This window comes from Buteo buteo, chromosome 23, assembly GCF_964188355.1.
Source record: "Buteo buteo chromosome 23, bButBut1.hap1.1, whole genome shotgun sequence".
NCBI classification, from domain to species: Eukaryota; Metazoa; Chordata; class Aves; order Accipitriformes; family Accipitridae; genus Buteo; species Buteo buteo.
The window spans coordinates 22,195,408-22,213,263 of NC_134193.1; the positions used below are offsets into that span (position 1 = coordinate 22,195,408).

The following is a 17,856-nucleotide window of genomic DNA, read 5'->3' on the forward strand; positions in this document are numbered from 1 at the left end:
AAATAAGGCATTTAAGCCATTAAGTGAAAGTAACAAATATACAGGATAAATGTAACATTATCTTTACTGTAGAAGGACATTAATCACAATGAAGCAAAATAAACACATCTGTAAAATTTTTCCATGTGCAAATATCACCTCTAGATAAAATGGGATGAGAAGAGTTCAATATATTAGTCTGTGGTAATTTTAAGTATGAATTTTAATGCATTCGTGGATGTAGTTATAGCTTTAATAGAGAATTATTTACCCTATTGATTCTTCTTAACATGTTTGATAAACTCCTCTTCAAATTAAACTGAATGAATGATCAATAGGCAATTATCAGATAAAACCAGATACTACTCTAGGTGTAAGTGAAGAACAACTTTAGAAGAAAATCTCATACTTAATGCAAAGGAAAGTTTGGGGGTTTGTATTTTGGTTTGGTTTGGGGGGGTGGTTGGTTTTTGGTTGGCTTGTTGTTTGTGGTTTGGTTTTTTTTACTCTGCCATACTTTATTAGAGTTTGATCCTGCCTTCACCACAGGCCAGTTCTGTTCTACCATCTCTTCAAGTGACTACTGAAGAGACAGAATAATCTAATTTCCATTCTGACTGAGCTGTTTCTCATATCCTGGTATCTTTCCCTACTTGCTTCACTGTCCTAGTGTCATATTCCCCAAAAGATAAAGCACATGATTTAAATAAGTCAAATACGAAGCTTACCAATATGAAATGTCAGAAGCCCAATTCTACTGCCTACCTATACTGTAACACTTAATCAGCTATTTTGTCTTCACATTTTAGCATTTTATTTCAGTCTGCATTAATCTTTTTAATAGGTGTTTTTCCACAGAGTTATGATCTGGTTTTAGCATATTTGGAACAGAAGATCTCAAGGATCTCAAAATTATCTTATAGGTCAACTAGACGTAAAAGAAGAGTAATTATTTACTAAAGAGAAAATGATGTAAGAATCAATTCAAAAAAAGGTAATGTTACCATTATTTATGTTCATAACTATGTAGTTTCAACATAAATGACTCTTCAAAGGAACTAAAGATGAAATAAGTCCTATTAAAAAGTATATCAAAAGCTGTTTCCATCTAAAAACAAGATATAAAAATCATCTTCCCAAGAGCAAATAATTTGTCAGCATCTGGGATTTTGACAAATGGTTTATCAAAACTTGGTAGCCCCAGCGGGGCCAAAAAACTCCTTACTCATCAGTCAGGATTCAGCAGCATTCCCTTAGCATTCCTTCTCCCCCCTCCAATGATAGAATCCAGTGGAGAGCAGGTGATACACCTTGTTCACAGATAAGGTTAGGATATTAACAGAACATAACACAATTGTTTATGATTAAAATGTGTCTTACCACTGTTATTCACAAACACTGCTACAGCCAAGTGTACCACACACTGACCCTTCACTGTGAATCAGCATGCTACAGCATTTCATGTAGAATACTGCAGGATCAGCCTTGTCTCTGGTAGCACAAAAGGTGGGGTTTGAGATTTGTTTTAGTTTGGTTTCAGTTTTTTACAATTGCTGAAGTAAAACAGTAGTCTTGAATTAATTTTACACTTATTTGTTAATAATTTAACCTCAAATCATCTCAATCTTAAAAAAAAAACCAAACAAAAAAAACAACACCAAAACAAAACTAACAAAAGCTACAAGAAAACCTGACAATGTGTCTTTTTGTTCCTGACAAAAAAATATCACACCAAACAGAAGCAGACCAATACTGCCTCGGGCACTCTGATAGGCCTCTTTTTGAATTAGAGTTTATGTTCTGTTCTTGCAAGGAACTACCTATAACAAAAAGAACAAGTAATAAAAATAGATCTAGTTCACCTTTTGCTCTACCAAATTTGCTTTGCTGGCATGTTAAACACTCTGGGTAGAATTACCGACATACATGTCAACAGACTAAACATAGACACAATTTCTAAACTCTGGTATTTCTATTGAAAACACTCATAGGAAGCATCAGTATAACTGTGGACAGACCAAGTGTCAGTCACTTCTGGGACGGTGCTTACAACATTAGGCAAAAAAACCAAAATCGCTATTCTTAATCTACAGGGAGTCTATTTTAAAGTCATTACTACTTTGTTTCTTTTTCATCTGAATAACACTCTAATTAAAAGTTCTTTACAGAAATGTCTATATCTAGATTAACAGCTGATTGCAGATGCATTAAGCTTTAAGCAAAAGTTAACACTCATTAATGAGATTACCTGTTGTGATTAAATAGGGACAAACAAAAAACACCTTGGAAATTTTTGTGACTAAGAATGAAGTAAAGTTAAAATTACTCCCTTAAATAAAGTCACACACACAACCCCTTTAACAACAACTTTTTGACTCTATTCAAAGTACAATCTCTTTGCCATTATTGGAATAACAGCCCTACTCTTCAAGAAGCACATTAACAGAAAATTAATTGCAACAAGTGCTTCATCAAACTGCTTCATTAAATGCTTCAAATGCCAAAATATTAAATGTTTCAGTAGTATATGGTATCTACATTGAGTTTCTCAAATACTCTTTAAAAAGAACAACCACTCAAACTCCTCTATAAATTCAAGGAGAACTGTAAGTACAGCTAGTGAATGAAAATAATTTGTTAAAAATCACTAAAAAAACCTCCCTAAAAAAGTTTCAGTTTAGCAGTTAATTTCAACCTGCAGTTAAAAAGGCACTAGCTGTCAGTCAGTTTTCTCACCCAACTCTATCATGAAAAGAAAAACTGACAGATCACAGGAGCTTGCCTTTGTAAACCAATTCGGGAACTTTCATGCTTCTTATTTGTTAGGTTAAAGGTTAAATTGCTGACCTCTGCCCTCCTGCTTAGCAGCCTTTCCCTTTTTCTGTAAAGCTTTATTTTGGGGCTGTATTTACATGGATTAGTCTCTTTTCACGCTAAGAAGGAATCTGTTCACAGCCAAAGCCTTAGTTCTGGTTGTACAAAAAGCAGTCACAATTATTCAGCAGCAGACAATGACCATATTGTGGATTTACAAAAAAACCACCTCAGCCATGGCAAGTTCTGTCCTTGCTGCACAAAACAATAGAAGAAAAATCTTATCAAGCATTCAAGAGAAAGCAAACAAAGCAGGCCCACTGTGAACTTGATGAAGATGTCAAGCTCCTTTAAAAAAAATATAAATCAACAAAAGAGTTTAAAGTCTTGTGAGTGAGACTTTCTGTGCTGAATTTTTCTGTCTAGTTAAACAGTGCCAGCAGCAGCAGTATAGTGCAGACAAGTAAATACTTGTGAAATAGAAAAGACTGTAGACAGAAGTAGTTAAAGCATGAAGCAAAAAGGACAAACAGATGTCTTCCCACAAAATAACTTACAGAAATGGAAGAACATTCAGTTATACTTGATATTAACATTTTGGGGTTTTATTAAATGCAGTAGCATCAGCTAGGAACACACCTAAAAAACGTGTTAGATAAAATTTATGACAACTTGCAATATGGCAGATTCTAGTATTTTTTCATAAACTGAGTTTCTCTTCAAATTGAGTTCTATATTTCATTTATACTGTAAAAGCAAAACTATGAACTGTCTTCAAATAAAACAGGTGACAGTGCTAATTATTTGATCTGGACACCGCAGACCTAGGAAGTTCTTTGTGAAAATCTTCCACCTTGTTTGTACTTGGAAGAAAAGCGATCAAATGGAAACAGAAAAACAAAGCAGCAGCTTAGCAGAATTAGAATTCCCAAATACTACCTACCTACTTGAATTTGGTTACCTTTCCAATCCTGCTTTAGGAAGTTAAGCGTAGTAACACAATGCTGTAAAGATGGGATACAAAAACTCGTGATACGTGAATTACAGCACAGTGTTCAACAGAAAGCCCTTATTTAATGGTAAGAGGCCTGAATTTTGCACTTCTTTCGTTATTCCTAAACCTTCAGTATCTTATCTACTTCTCAATACAGAACAGGCAGACTTCAATGAACAAAATGTTTTCACCTTAAAAAAAATAAAGGTTGCTCTAAGAGGTGGACTAGTAAGGTTTATAAACTTTTGAATGACCAACTCTAACTTAACCCTACTCCAACACTGCTTATGTTCAAGAAAATATTTCATCTATGTGGGAGGTACTGCTTTATTATCTAAAATTACAACATATCACAAAAAGGTAATTATAAGGAGTAGTATTATGTCTATTTTGCAGAGACAGAAACCTGCTAGTTCTCTCTACCTGTGAAAGCCCTGTCATGGAAACCATAGTGACAACTGTAGAATAATTTTAGGGCCCAAGCACATCATGACTTCTCCCAGTAGAGTTAAGGACTTCGATTAGTTTAAGTTATAACATTTGTGATCTACTGGGAAGGGGGGAAGGGAGGGAGGGAGGGAGGGAAGGAGGGAAAGAACTATTACAACACAAGGGTAGAACATGAAAAGTAAAGAAGGAAGTACTTAAACTACTCACAAGCTTCTAGTAGGAACAAGATTAGTAGTACATGCTACTCTCAGAGCCAATTCAAATGCAAATTTCATCCTTTCTCTCAAACAATGATAAACTACCTCAGAGTTAATAGTTTCCTTCTAAGATTCATCTCCCTTTTCAACTTAGTGGTATGTTTTCAAGAAAAGAAAGAAGCACATGGCGAGTCTTACAGCAAGACTTCTTAAATTCTGTCATAAAAGAAGTAGTATAAACTACATTTCCTTTACTAATGCAGTGAACATTTGTTAAACTCTAACACTTACACTTTGTCCATGCTATCACATTTAGGCTTCTAACTTACCATGGTTTTTTTTTTTTTTTTTAAAAAGAAAGAAATCCTTTAGCTGTACTAAACCATTTTAGCTTTTTCCTTGAACACACAGCAAGAATTTATGCTACACTCACAAAAAGATGAAAGATGAGGTCCTTGGAGAGAAAGGCCTTTTGGCACACTACATGGTAAAGCTACAGATTTGACATACTTTTATAATGTCTGCTTTGGCGAGAACACAAAAACCCCATACAAAAGCATGCTACGTCCTCCCAGAGAGGGGGGGGGGTTCTTACCCTTGTGAGCATTTACTTTCAAATGTTCATACTTTAGAGACTATTTTGATCGGTTACTTTAGACTAACAAATTCTCTTTTTCTACATGAACAGTTTGACAGTTAGACTACAATTCTCCTCACAGCCCCATCTAACAGGAGAGGATCTTTGGCTGAGGTCCAGGAAGATCCTTAAATTTGTCACATCATATTTCTGATGAATGTTCTGCAGCAGTTTTAAGATCATGAAGTGCTTTGAAAGTTAAAAGAAAGATTTGTTAAGTAGTTAGTATGCTTTCGTTTTCTTTATATAGGTATTTAAACTAAAATTGCTAGTAGATTCTTTCTACTTCCACATCTCAAAAAACCTCCATTCAGCTGAGGTTTAAAAAAAAAAAGAACAAAAAAAAAAAACCAGGAAATGCAGTTCCAATGCACTTTACTCTACTTGCAAGCATACAATATATCAATAGTATAGAACTGAATTTCTAGAAGTGCTTAAGCTAACTGAAGCAGTTATAATTTGTAAAAGAAACAATACAAGTTCTTTGTAATCTACTACCTCAGTTTTCTGTGAAGTTTTACTATTATGAGATGCCATGACAAATATGCAAGCCCTCCATCAGAAGGACTTCACAATCTCATAAAATGCATTTTCCCTTCCTTTATATGAAGTTTAAAAATGGGAAAAGAAATCCAGTAAAATAGTACAAAGCATCTATTTTGCTCTCAAATTATCCACTGCCTATAACAATTCCAATGAGTGAGACAAGATCATGTACCAAAGACACAGACTTACCATCAAAACTTATTTTAATAAGTTAAAACTGTAATTTGTAGCTTCAGCTCAGAATGTACAACATTATTTGCTTAGGAACGTGCTGTTTTACGGAACACGCACTGCCTTAACACCAGAGAACTTAGCATTTCCAACTAAGATATCAATGGGTACCCTTTTAGCTTCTTGAATTTGAGAAGCACCAGCTACAGCAGTGATAAACAGCATAGACATCCTCTGCCGCAAAGATTTTGGTATCGAGTATGAAAAGCACGGAAAACAAAGTTTGGTTTTAAACATTTTTCTTAAACTACAGTGAACAGTAAAATGTAACATAAAGCAGTATGCTAACAAAAACAATGATAGACCTTAAACTTTGCATGTAGTGTTAGACGTGCTATAATAATTATTTTGGTGTCAACTAAAACATACATCTACTCATTTCTCCCAAGTCATACTTAAGTATCACAGCAGAAAGGTAAAACTAATGCAACTATAGATGATGTGCAGAATATATTACTGGTATCTGCTGGGCAATAAGCTGTATTATTATTCGCCTCTATCTATGATTTTTGAGGCTCTATTTTATTTATTTCCTGAAGCAAGGTTAACTCGTATCAGTGAAACCTCTAAAATGATGATAAATCCAAGAACTTTTTGTTTGGTTGTGGGTTTTTTAAAAGCAATACACCTGGATTTAGCAAGGCAGATGCTTTCCTTATATATAAGTGATAAGGAAAGTTAGAAATTCTCCTACTGTCAGAACTACACAGCACTAAAATGCATAAAGGCAAAGACACAAACCCCACACATAGGCTACAGAATATTAAAGCCTTATATGTGAATTGGAATTTGTCTTAGTAATCAATTTTGTTTAAGTCCTAACAATCTCTCTATTCACCTGGAATGGTTGAAAGCCAAAGTTACCAGCCATACTTGTCAAAGAATTGATTTTGTTGTGCCCATCTGTCCAGTATCAGCATCCTACTCCATCCCAATTACACCACTGCACAAAAGGCACCTGGTTAAGACTACTGAACCTAAGTCAGCCTATTAGCCAGGCTTCTGTATTGCCTTCAAACTGCACCTTTTCCTCTGAGTCACAGTCATTACCCAGTACTTACCTGATAGTACAAATAAAGAATCAAAGTATCAACACTATAAGTTTTAGTCAATATTTTCCCTCTAACAAGGTTCCATTTTTTAAATAAAACCATGACTATTTTCTCCTCTCTTCCTGAAAGTAAGTGTGTGGGAGTTGGTGCAAAGCACTAGACTTGCAAAGTTCCTATGCCTGACATACTTCCACTTGACACACACAACACAGATTTCTCCCTAGGTATCTTCCATGTACTGTCATTGTAAAGATGCAGACTCCATTCTTCCTATTCTATTTTGTTGACCTAGACTTCTGGTGAGAAGGCAACAGTGCTATTCAATAAAACTAAAAAGTAGAACATGAATGAATGCGTCATTGAAGTATTAAGTGAAAAGATTCTGAATTCCAGACAGGCCAAATAAAAAAAAAAAGAAAAAAGAGCGGGAACAAAGTTAAGATAAAAGCATTTTGTATTTTCATTCCATTTTAGGAAGTCAAATGTTCTTAAAATAAAAAAAACCACCAACCAACAAAAAAACCCAAACAAAACCAAACACCACCACACACCCACACCCACAAACTTAGATTCAATTAGCTAAGGGGAATTCCCAGCTTCCACAGAAATCACAGTCATAAGGCAAAAAACTGGTTTGGTAATTGTCTTCTTTTAAGGAAGTATCTTCTTAATAACAAATATTCATCTTAATGATGCTAGTCACAGTTGCAGCTATCTTGCTTCACAGTTCTCAAAACAAAGATACCACATTCACATGAAGTGACCCAGTAAGAAAAATCTGCAAGTCCCCAAATAAGAGCTATGAACATAACAAAGAATAGCAAAACCACAGCTTTTAAATACAACTGAATGCCGGAATTGTATAACGTAGCAAAGACTTCATGTGCCAAAAATATACAAATCACCAATGCTGAGCGCAGATGATCATTATTTCTAAACAATCTAGAAGGGAAAGGACAGACAGACCACAGCTGAGCTGATCCAGTGATCATTTCCTTTCTCAGTTCATGCATTTCATTGTGGTTTGGCAGAGTTCTGCCTAGATTGGAATAAAACAATGTTTGCTTTTTCAACTTCTTTGGTTTCAATGAAGTTTTCTCTTCATACCTTATTAAAAGTACAAAACATCTTCCAGATGTTCACGAAGCTTACATTTCTAGGAATCAAATCTTAGGATCATAGGATAATTCAGGCTGGAAGGGACCTCAGGAGGTCTCTGGTCCAACCTCCTGCTCAAAGGACCAGGTGTGAGATCAGATTGGGTTGTTCAGGCTGTAATCCAGTCAGGTCTTGAAAACCTCCAAAGATGGAGATGGTACAACCTCTCTCAGTGACCTGGTCCAATACTTGACTGTCCTTATGGCGAACACATTCCCAACATTGTTAGAACGCCTCTTGATTCAGTCTATGTCACTGCCTCTTGTCCTCCTGCCATGGACCTCTGTGAAGAGCCTGAGTATCTCATCTTGGTGAAGTCCTCACAGGTAGGGAAGGCTGCTATTCAAGTTCCCTGAAGTCTTCTCCAGGCTGAACAAGCCCAGCACTCCCAACCTCTCCTCACAGTGCAAGTGCTTTAGCTCACACACCAACTTGGTGGCCCTCCATTGAAAATGTTCCAGTTTATTAATGTCTTTCTTGGAGCCTAGAACATATTTTTTCCTTCTGCAGTCAACTCTCTTGGTAACTAGGTAACTATATGACAGTCAATGGATAATGCTGCTTTCATTCATTTCAAAAGTTATTAACCAAATAAATATTTAATGCAAGATTGTTAACAATTACATGAGCAATAAAGCTACTTGAATGTACAATTGTCTGTCAGTAGTTAATAACACAAGTCAGTATCTCCCATATAGTAAAGCTTTTAATTGCAGCTGATATTTAACAGTCACACGGAAAACATCCTTCGCTATACAAACTTTTGAATAAAACAAAATAAAGGCATGTTTTACCATCCCACAAGCCAGACAGTCTCCCACAGTAGGACTGTTACAGCTTTGGAGCAATTCATTCTCCACAAGACCATGTCAGAAGATTGATATAAGAATTAAGAACATTGTAAGTGATCAATGGCACTATTATACTAGACACGAACTTCAAGAACAGTTGTCTTGGTTAATTTTGGGATCCGTTACACAGGAAGAAATAGCTTTTTGAACACATCTGATAATTTGCTCCTTACACACCTTTTATACATTTTGCTTTTCTTAACAGTAACTGCTCCTTGTCATTTAACATACACTCCCTGACCGCAAAAAAAGATAAGCTGATATTTGTTCTTGGTCTTCTGGCATAGAACAGCTAGCCAAGAAGTAGAAAAGACTACATGGAGGTCTCTAGGTCTATATTTCCAGAATAGTGATTTGCCTGGGATACAGCATAGCTGTTAAATACAATTGACGCTGCAGAGAACCAAACAAACACCTTCATTTAGAGCAAAAGGACAGAATATTTGGGGATACACAAATCTAAGACTTCTGAGAATAAAGGGCACCTCTTCAATATATTTTTAAAAATTTGTTGGGAAAAATCTTTTAAAATAAGATTATTCAGAGAGAATTAATAACTTCAGAATATATGAGTTGTAAAAACAATTAAAACAATTTCTTTACTCACTAAAAATGTTTTCTGAAGATTTTGCACCTACAAGTGCATACAAGAAACCTAAAAACACAACTAAGTGAAACTCCCACAGAATCAGTTGGTTTATAGAACAAAATGTATACTAAATTCTCCAATTAAAAACCTGTAAAGTAGTTTCCGTGCTTTTTAACCCACCTTCCCACAGCAGGGAATTAATCCCTCCAGGGGGATGCAAACAAACTTCAAAGAGAAGATTATACCCAGACACTAGTACTGTACAATGTAATGTTTATGGTCAAATTTGTTCAGATTTTCTGGCACTAGAATCCAGGTCAGATGTGCAGAAACAAAGACTAGTTATTAAAAGGGCTCCTGCAGTTATATCAAATAGTCGTGATGGCATATAGCAGTAGGACAAGCCAAAACTGTATTCCAGTTACAACTCCTATGGAGGCTTTGGCAGTAACGAGTTGCAGCTATTTGACTTTTGCTGATTGTAACAAACAAATACAGACATAAAAGGAGATAAGTGGCTTTCCAGTCAATAAAATATAAAAATCCTTTCTATTGGTTCATTATACCATATATACAGTACACACATGATCATTTCATAAAAGATAAAAGGGATATTAGTTCAGTATATGTTGACTAGTCATAATTATTTAATTCTGACATCCCTCCTTTTTGTAACATTCTAGAGACTGATCTCACACAACAATATCTTGAACTAAATTCTCGGATTACGAATTTCAACCTTTGCTTTTCCTGCTTATTTGATCAAGTTCATCAGGTTTAGAAGAAGTACAATCAAAGTTTCACAAACATACTTACATGTCGATTTCAGCAGTTATGGGATTTCTCTAGCATAAACGTAGGAATACTTGTCAAATAATATTATAGAAAAACACTTCTATGATTATGGCTTGGTAACAATGTTTGGTAAAAATAGTTAACCAAATCATAAGCTGCTTTCCTGCCTTATTTCTAGATAAAATCATTTGATCAAAGGAAGAATTATGGGAACAGGTAAAAATATTTCTGTAGACAAGTAAGAAAGAGGAAGTAAAAATAAATTCCACACAAGAAGTTTTAGAGTATTTTTTGTTTTAAAACTACCCATTCCTTATATGAGCAGCAGACACAAATCTGAAAATGCATTTAGTTTTTCAACCTAATGAAGAGTTATTTCAATTTTAAAAAAGAGGCAAAACAGTCAAAGAAACCAGAAAATTGCCCACAATCAGGGACAGAGGCAAAAATTTCTCATTATTAGTCCTAACTGTAAAAGACTGCACAGAACCAGTGATTAAAATATCTTTAAAAGCTAGAATCGCATAATATTGAATATACTACATTATCTCACAGTACATGGTTCTTAAGAATAGTTTTAGCTAATGAATACTAGAATTACAGTGCAAAACAGTACCTTTCCCAATGCAACTGATTCCTGAATAGGTTACTTCTGCATACACTTCAAAGGTAGTTTCCGGATTTTGTCTGAAAGGAGGGGAAAAAAGAAAACAAAAAAAGGTATTTAGCATATTGAGAATTTTTTTTCAAGTATGCTTTCAATTACTCAGTCAAAAAGGGTTCTAAGAATGCATATGTTACAATGACAACTTGATAAACTAGATTTCTTGTTTTATAGTCTGTGATGATTTCACATCAGATCTTTCTGCCTTACTAGTATGTAAGAAGATATAACTGAAGCTCAGATGAGTCACTATGAACAGGGTGTCTAACAAACTTCTACAGAGAAAAAAAGAATCAAAACAATAGAAATCAAGCACACAGAACCTTTAAGTCAATTCAATTGTTGTGACTAGTCTGCATTTCTAGATACTAAAACATCACAGGCCTATCATTCAGAACTTCGTCAGAAAAAGAAAACCATGCCTTTTAAATCACTTTTCAGAATGCTATTCAGAGAGAGAAACGAGTTCTTTCAGTTCTTGGCCACGATACTAATTTTGATTATGTGTGCAACTTGCAAAAGCAAGTTCTTTTTATTTCACCTTTACTTTCAAATGACCAAGTAAGTCACCTACGTGCTAAATACAGGGATTTTTTTCAGGAAAAAAAAGTAATCCTGAATACTCTTTTCTCTTCACCAAACTGAAAACAGAGTCACGCTGTCCAACATGGGCCAAACAACCCAGATTCACATTTTCATTACTGTGACCCTTGAGTTCAACTTCACGACACGTATTTACTCAGGAAAAAAAAAAAAAAAAAAGCTGCAGTCAAGAGGATGCAAAGTCATTTTATGCATGCATTATTGGAAAACTTAAGAGGCTGTATTTAGGATGAAGACAGTTCCCTTCTTCACTACCTGTCAAAATATTTCTACCTCTTTGTCAAAAAAAGGCCATGCTGAAGAATATTACAAATGCACAAGGTTTCACCTCATCAGACTCCAGAATCCTAAACCCAGAAAGCTGCCAGATGCATGCAAAATAAGGAAATAGGTGCGACAGTCAAAAATGACACCAAATTCAGCTACAAAATGTAAATGAAGCTTGAGGAAAGAGACTCATTCTGCTCCAGAGTTATAAATATACCAGTAATAAAAGTAAAAAGTTAATGATATATGGCTTAAGGAAAAAAAAAACCAACATTGAGTGTACATTTTCAGTTCTTACTAACTCCAGAAGTGTAGCTCTGGAATTACATTTCATAAGGAGCGTGTAAAGGCAGCAGGTGATTGTGTAAGAATGCATATTTTGAGTTAAATTCCTGACTCTAACAATTTTAGCTACTTGAAAAATTTTTATGAGATTAAAGAGAATGACACATTAGACTGTAACTGTTTAGTTACTGAAATAAGTAACTAAACATAAGTAAACATGTGACATTTTATTCTTAGATTTTTCTGGTTACAACCAAGATCAAAACTGCATAATTACTGCTCTAAATTTATGGCTGCTTGTATAGTGATAATATTGTCTCCTGTGTGTTAACGTAAACTATCTAACATTAGAAAATTGAGGTATAATTAACTTGGGCATTTTGTTAGCTCCCTTACAGCTAAGGATTAAAATAATGATAAAAACCATATCATATATATATATATGCTAGAGTTCCTACCTGAATAATAATTTAAAAAATGAAACTCATCTTACCCAGCATCTCAAACCAAATATATAAACATGTCAAGCAGTTCAGCCTACTCTTCAGAGAATTGCTATTATTTTTAATCCTACTTTAACACCAAAAGGGATTAAACAAAACATTTCCAACCATGCCACAGGCCCATTTAGTGTAACTCAAGTGGCTCTAAGCCAAACCCCACACCTATTTAAATCAACAGAAAAGCTACCGTTGGTTTCAGTAGCATAGGATCACACTCTACAGTTTCACAGAACACCTCACAGGAGCAACAATATGGTTCACTATTCAATTAACATTAATTTAATTTGCCACCAGTTCCCAACTGATTTGTCTTAAGTAGCCATTTTTCAGAAAACTACATTCATAAGTAATGAGAAATCTAAAATCAACAAATCAACTATTATTTTGCAGTATAAAACAAACTTGCATAATCTCTCTATGCTACTTAAGAGTTGTTGCATATAGTCTGCTTCAAATATTGAGGTTCTTAGCTACATTCCTACAATCACAGTATAGGATGAGGATGAAATGATAATTCACATAACACCAGAAACATATTTTTCCTTTCACATATATTGCTGTGCAGCCTTATCTTACCCTCCTTGTTTGTGTCTTTATTTTTAGCATCATTTCCTTAATTAAAAGTTTATAAATTTTATAATATTTTTACAGCTAATGGGTAAAATAACAAACACCTTTTTAGTATTATGTTATAGAGTCTGTGTTCAAATGCTTCAGTGAAAACACTGTATAACACAGCTGGCAAGAGCGCATACTACATACCAAAACTTTCAGACAAAAAGACATCACATTTTGTATTTTAATATTCCATGACAAACGTCCACTTATTTCTAGGAACAGTGAAATTAAAGTAGCTTTGCCAAGTCAGAAACTTAGTATTAAAGGCTGCATTCAACAAGCTAACACCTCAGTATGAGAATGAAGTCATTGTTGAATTCTGAATATTTTATAACTTTTCAGTGGAATTAAGGAAACAAGTCACTATGAGATTTCATACAGTTTGCAAATAGCATAAACATGCATCATAATATGTATATTTTGCAGTCCATTTTTATGACTATTAAACTACCCTGCAGACATCTAATGCCACCTGTGCATTGTATTGAAACCTCAACCCACTGAAATCATCCACAGCATTATAACCTTAAATACACACACACACACACAAAGTTTTCTTTCCTCCCAATAATCACTTAAAGATCCATGGCCAGTTATTAAAGTGAACATACAGATGCAATAAAGAGAATACATAGAACATGTATGTACAAAAATACATAGTACCCCACTTGTTTGGTAACTGGATGATTTCAGAAGGAAATGCAGTATTTTTTTAGAAATATAAGTTTAGGAAGGAGGTCTATGAGAAAAGAATGCTTTTATGATAAATGCTAGTTGAATTACTTCAAATCTCTCTGATGTAGAAATAGCTTTAGTATCAAAGCAATCCCTAAGAAATTCAATTTTACACTGAAGTAATATAATATTTAAAATAAGGTATTTATGTACCTTTTACAACCAAAATTATTTTTTACCGAGCTGCAAGAGATTCATGCAGAATATAATTAAATAAAGTCCTTCTCCAAAGCTGTATGTATGGAAGTACATACCTTACATATCTAAAGCCCATTTCAATTTTGTCAGGAGCAATTCTTTCTACACATAGGAAAATGTACTAGCACTTACGACAAAGTATCATTGCACTTAAAAATTGAGGCATAAGAGAGGAGCCTGACACTGATAATTAGTTGTCTTGTAACAAGACTTAGTTGCTCAACTCTTGCAAGATAAAATTATTGGCAGAAATCTGTAATTGTTAATTCAATTCAGAAATTGCAGCTCAAACCCTGATTAATTTCCATGTATTTAACTTTTTCTGCCTGGTATTCCCTAGGTAGATAATATTACATTTCAGTGTATAGCAAACTTTATGTTAAATATCAGAAAGCATTCCCAGATAAATATTAGGGATCTCTTCTGTCATCACTGAAATACAATCACCTCTGGAAAGGAACATGCCAAGTTTTTTTATGGTGCAATGCAATTCTGTTAACAGATTGATATTGACACATTAGTTTAAAAAAAAAAAAAATCCTTTCTCTCTTGTAATGTCTTGAGTACTGAAGGCTAGCAAGAAGCGATAGCAGCCAGGTTAACTAGATTCCTATTTTACATTACCTCGCTGGCACACAGTGCCTTGCATATACCATATGACACGCTCCAACATGAAGTTTAATCCAAGAGTGTAACCCAATACTCAATTTGCCTTTTTTTCACCTGCAGCCATGCACAAGCCAAAAGCTTGCAGGATTGTTGGCAACTTCTTGTTTTCTTTCACTTCAGTCTGATGCAGCTATTGGTAACCTTCTCTAAGCAGTCTTTCACTCAATGACTCATTACTATACATCCATCAAAAATACCTGACACATATGTCCAGGTTTCATGCAGAGTATATCACAGTGTGTGCAAGTGACTATGTGTCAAGGAGTTTAATGTCCCTCATAATTATCAATCTATAGCAAGAAGCAAGAGATCCAACTACTGGATATTTGCTAGGGCTCCAACACATGTTGGTGACACCAATAAAGGAGGTATGCCTCAGTATACCCAATTATAAAATAGTTTTCTCATTCACGCTCCCACCTGCCCCAATAAGGGACCTACTTATCAACTTGAAAATCTTTGCTGGATTAAACATCCAGCTCAGAAGAGCAGATGAGAAAATCCTCTTACTCAGATAGGCTCTCCCATTCTTTATATATTTCAGGATCATTTTGAAATTTTGTCCTTATTCTACTTGGGCACAGTGTTCTGTCTAAAGTGGAAAAAAGCAATTTATTAATTGTTGCTCAAGGCAAAGTTGCTCAATCACACAATGGACAAAATGCTTTCTTACCAAGTCCAAGAGGAATGAAAAGTAATGCTCATATGGGGTTATCACCTGTGATTTCCTGGTGACAGAGAAAGACATGGGCTTTGTCTGTAAACATGAAAGACACGTTCACACTGAAAGACTGCGCAGAAGAAGTCCTAAAGTCCACTGGCTGTAATATATACTTCTAACTGCTACATCTCCTCACTGATACCAGTGAGGTTTCCAGTTGAAGCATCTCATCCAATTGATTACATTCACATTCAGCAAAGTGTATGCAAAGCCATTAAAGGTAAAATTAGCAATGAAAAACCCAAAGATGGTAAACACAGCTTGTGGATTCAGTATGTACACAAAAGAAACTACCTTGTAAGTGAGCATCGGCCTTTTAGTAGATTTAAGACAAGGTTATCATAAGAAGTCATTTCAGATCATGATCTTGAAGTGACCCAAGCAAGGGTGACCACTGCAAGATCCAAAGGTGCAAGTTACAGATATAGCCTGCTCTGCTGTCAAAATAGTAACGATTTTGGGTTCTACCTGTATTTGAAGGTAAGCTAAGAGTTTAACTAGTTTCTCAGACTTTGATTTTTTGTAGCAACAGTTGAGAACCCATATGCCAAAAAAGTGCAAAAAATTATGGCCACAGTATCTCCCAAAGAAGGAAGGTGGCTTTCTGGAACCAAACAATCACCTCAGTGCTATCGTTACAAGAGCTAATTACCTGCTTACATTATCATAAAACACCTGGCTGGATATACACCTATTTATGTCTATCCAGCCTATGGGCTTGGGAACATGAAGGTGTGTCATCACACTAAGGACACTACAAACTACATCTCCTCCAGTCTCATATTCAAGTTAAACAAAAGAGGTGTAAAGTTAAAGCCCTATGTAATCTTGAAGAATACTGTGTTCAAGAAGGAAAAGCAATTGCTCAGCAGCAGCTACTGAAACTGCTGAATAAAATACAATCTAACTGGATCTCTCCACTCTATCACACCTCTCATGCACAAAGATGTCAGCACTCCCTGCTCGGTGATAGCTTTATTACACCTCTACTTGTCTCAGAGGAACTGAATTTGCCTGGAATGGCATATAAACGAACTGAGATCTTTAATGTGACAATACCAAACATACCAACAGGACTTACCAATAAATCAACTCCCAGTTTTATGAAAATTAAAAATATATTGAGAACATAGAGCTGCAGGCCCAACACGCTAATCACTTGCACCACTCCTTCCCCCAAATCCCCTTGCAAACGCACTTTCAAGGTATCATAGCTAGACTATCCATCTTTCCTTTAGCACGCTCTAACCTAGCCAAGGCGGCTTGGAACTCTCTCGACCCCACCACACCCCCAGAACAGACGTCACCAGTGCAGGCAACGAAGACTTTCCCATTCCAGCAGCCCCGATCCTCCCTAAGGCCTGCACCGATAAAATTCAAACTGCCCTCTCACAGCCTGGCCCTACGCGCTACCACACGGAGACCAGAAGACGGGGAGAAAAAGAGCAGACCACAGACCAGCGCCGGGTCTGAGGGCGGGAAACGGCGCTCTCCTCCGCTCCTCAGGGCAGGGGGGACGGGGGAGCGCCCCGCCCCGGGGTCCTGCCGCTGAGTCGGGGTTTGGCGGCTCGGGGCCCTCTGCCCCGCCGCCTCCTCCCTTCCCCGGCCCGCCAGCTGGCCTGGGGGTGTGTGTGGAAGCACTCTTCCCCCTCCTTTCTCCCCCTCTTTCTCGCCCTACCCCGAGGCCTGCAGGCTCGGCCGGGGTCTCTCCCGCGCGGCCTCACAGGGAGCTGGACGGAGGGCGGGGAAGTCCCCTCCTCGCTCTCCAGAGCCCTCCCGCTTTCCTGAGGGCCTGCAAGGGGGGGGGGGGGCTGGAGAGCTCCGGGGGGGCACTCACTTGATCCTGGATCCCATGGTCTCTGGGGGGCCGCATAGACCCGGGCCAGAGAGAAAGAGAGAGAAAGGGGGGAAGGGGCCGGAGCTCGGTGGGCTGCGCTCTCTCCGCCGCTCGCCCCCTCACTCCATCCCGGCCAGCGCCGCCGTCGCCCCAGCCGAGTCACGGCGCGGCGCGGAGGCTGCCGGGAGCTGTAGTGCGGCAGGGCCGCCGGGGCGGTGGCGCGGGCGGGGCCAACGGCCGGCCGGCACCGTTGAGCCCGCCGCGCGCCCCGCTGCGTTGGCATGGCAACGCACGCTGTGAGGAGGGGGGGGGGGGAGAGAGAGAGCGGTCCCGCCTTGCCCCCTCCCCGCGGCGGGTGGGTGCCGCCGCTCCCCTCAGGGCGCCTCAGGCGGGAGTCCGGCGGCGGAGCGGGCAGGGCTCCTCACCCGCCCGCCGCGCTCAGCGGCCAAAAAGCGGCCAAAAA

At 37.3% G+C, this 17,856-nt stretch overlaps 1 protein-coding gene across 5 annotated transcripts in view; it reads right to left on the bottom strand.

The window, feature by feature from the left end:
• Window positions 1-17,556, bottom strand: part of DENND1A (DENN domain containing 1A) — a 217,196-nt gene extending 199,640 nt beyond the window's left edge. For all 5 annotated transcript variants that reach the window (XM_075054618.1, XM_075054615.1, XM_075054617.1 and 2 more), the window contains exons 1-2: window positions 17,394-17,556; window positions 10,910-10,980 (exon numbers count right to left, since the gene is read on the bottom strand). In XM_075054618.1, the coding sequence (XP_074910719.1) occupies window positions 10,910-10,980; window positions 17,394-17,410 (88 nt within the window). In that variant the 5' untranslated portion in view covers window positions 17,411-17,556. The remainder of the gene's footprint in view (window positions 1-10,909; window positions 10,981-17,393) is intronic.
• Between the last annotated feature and the right edge of the window lie 300 nt (window positions 17,557-17,856).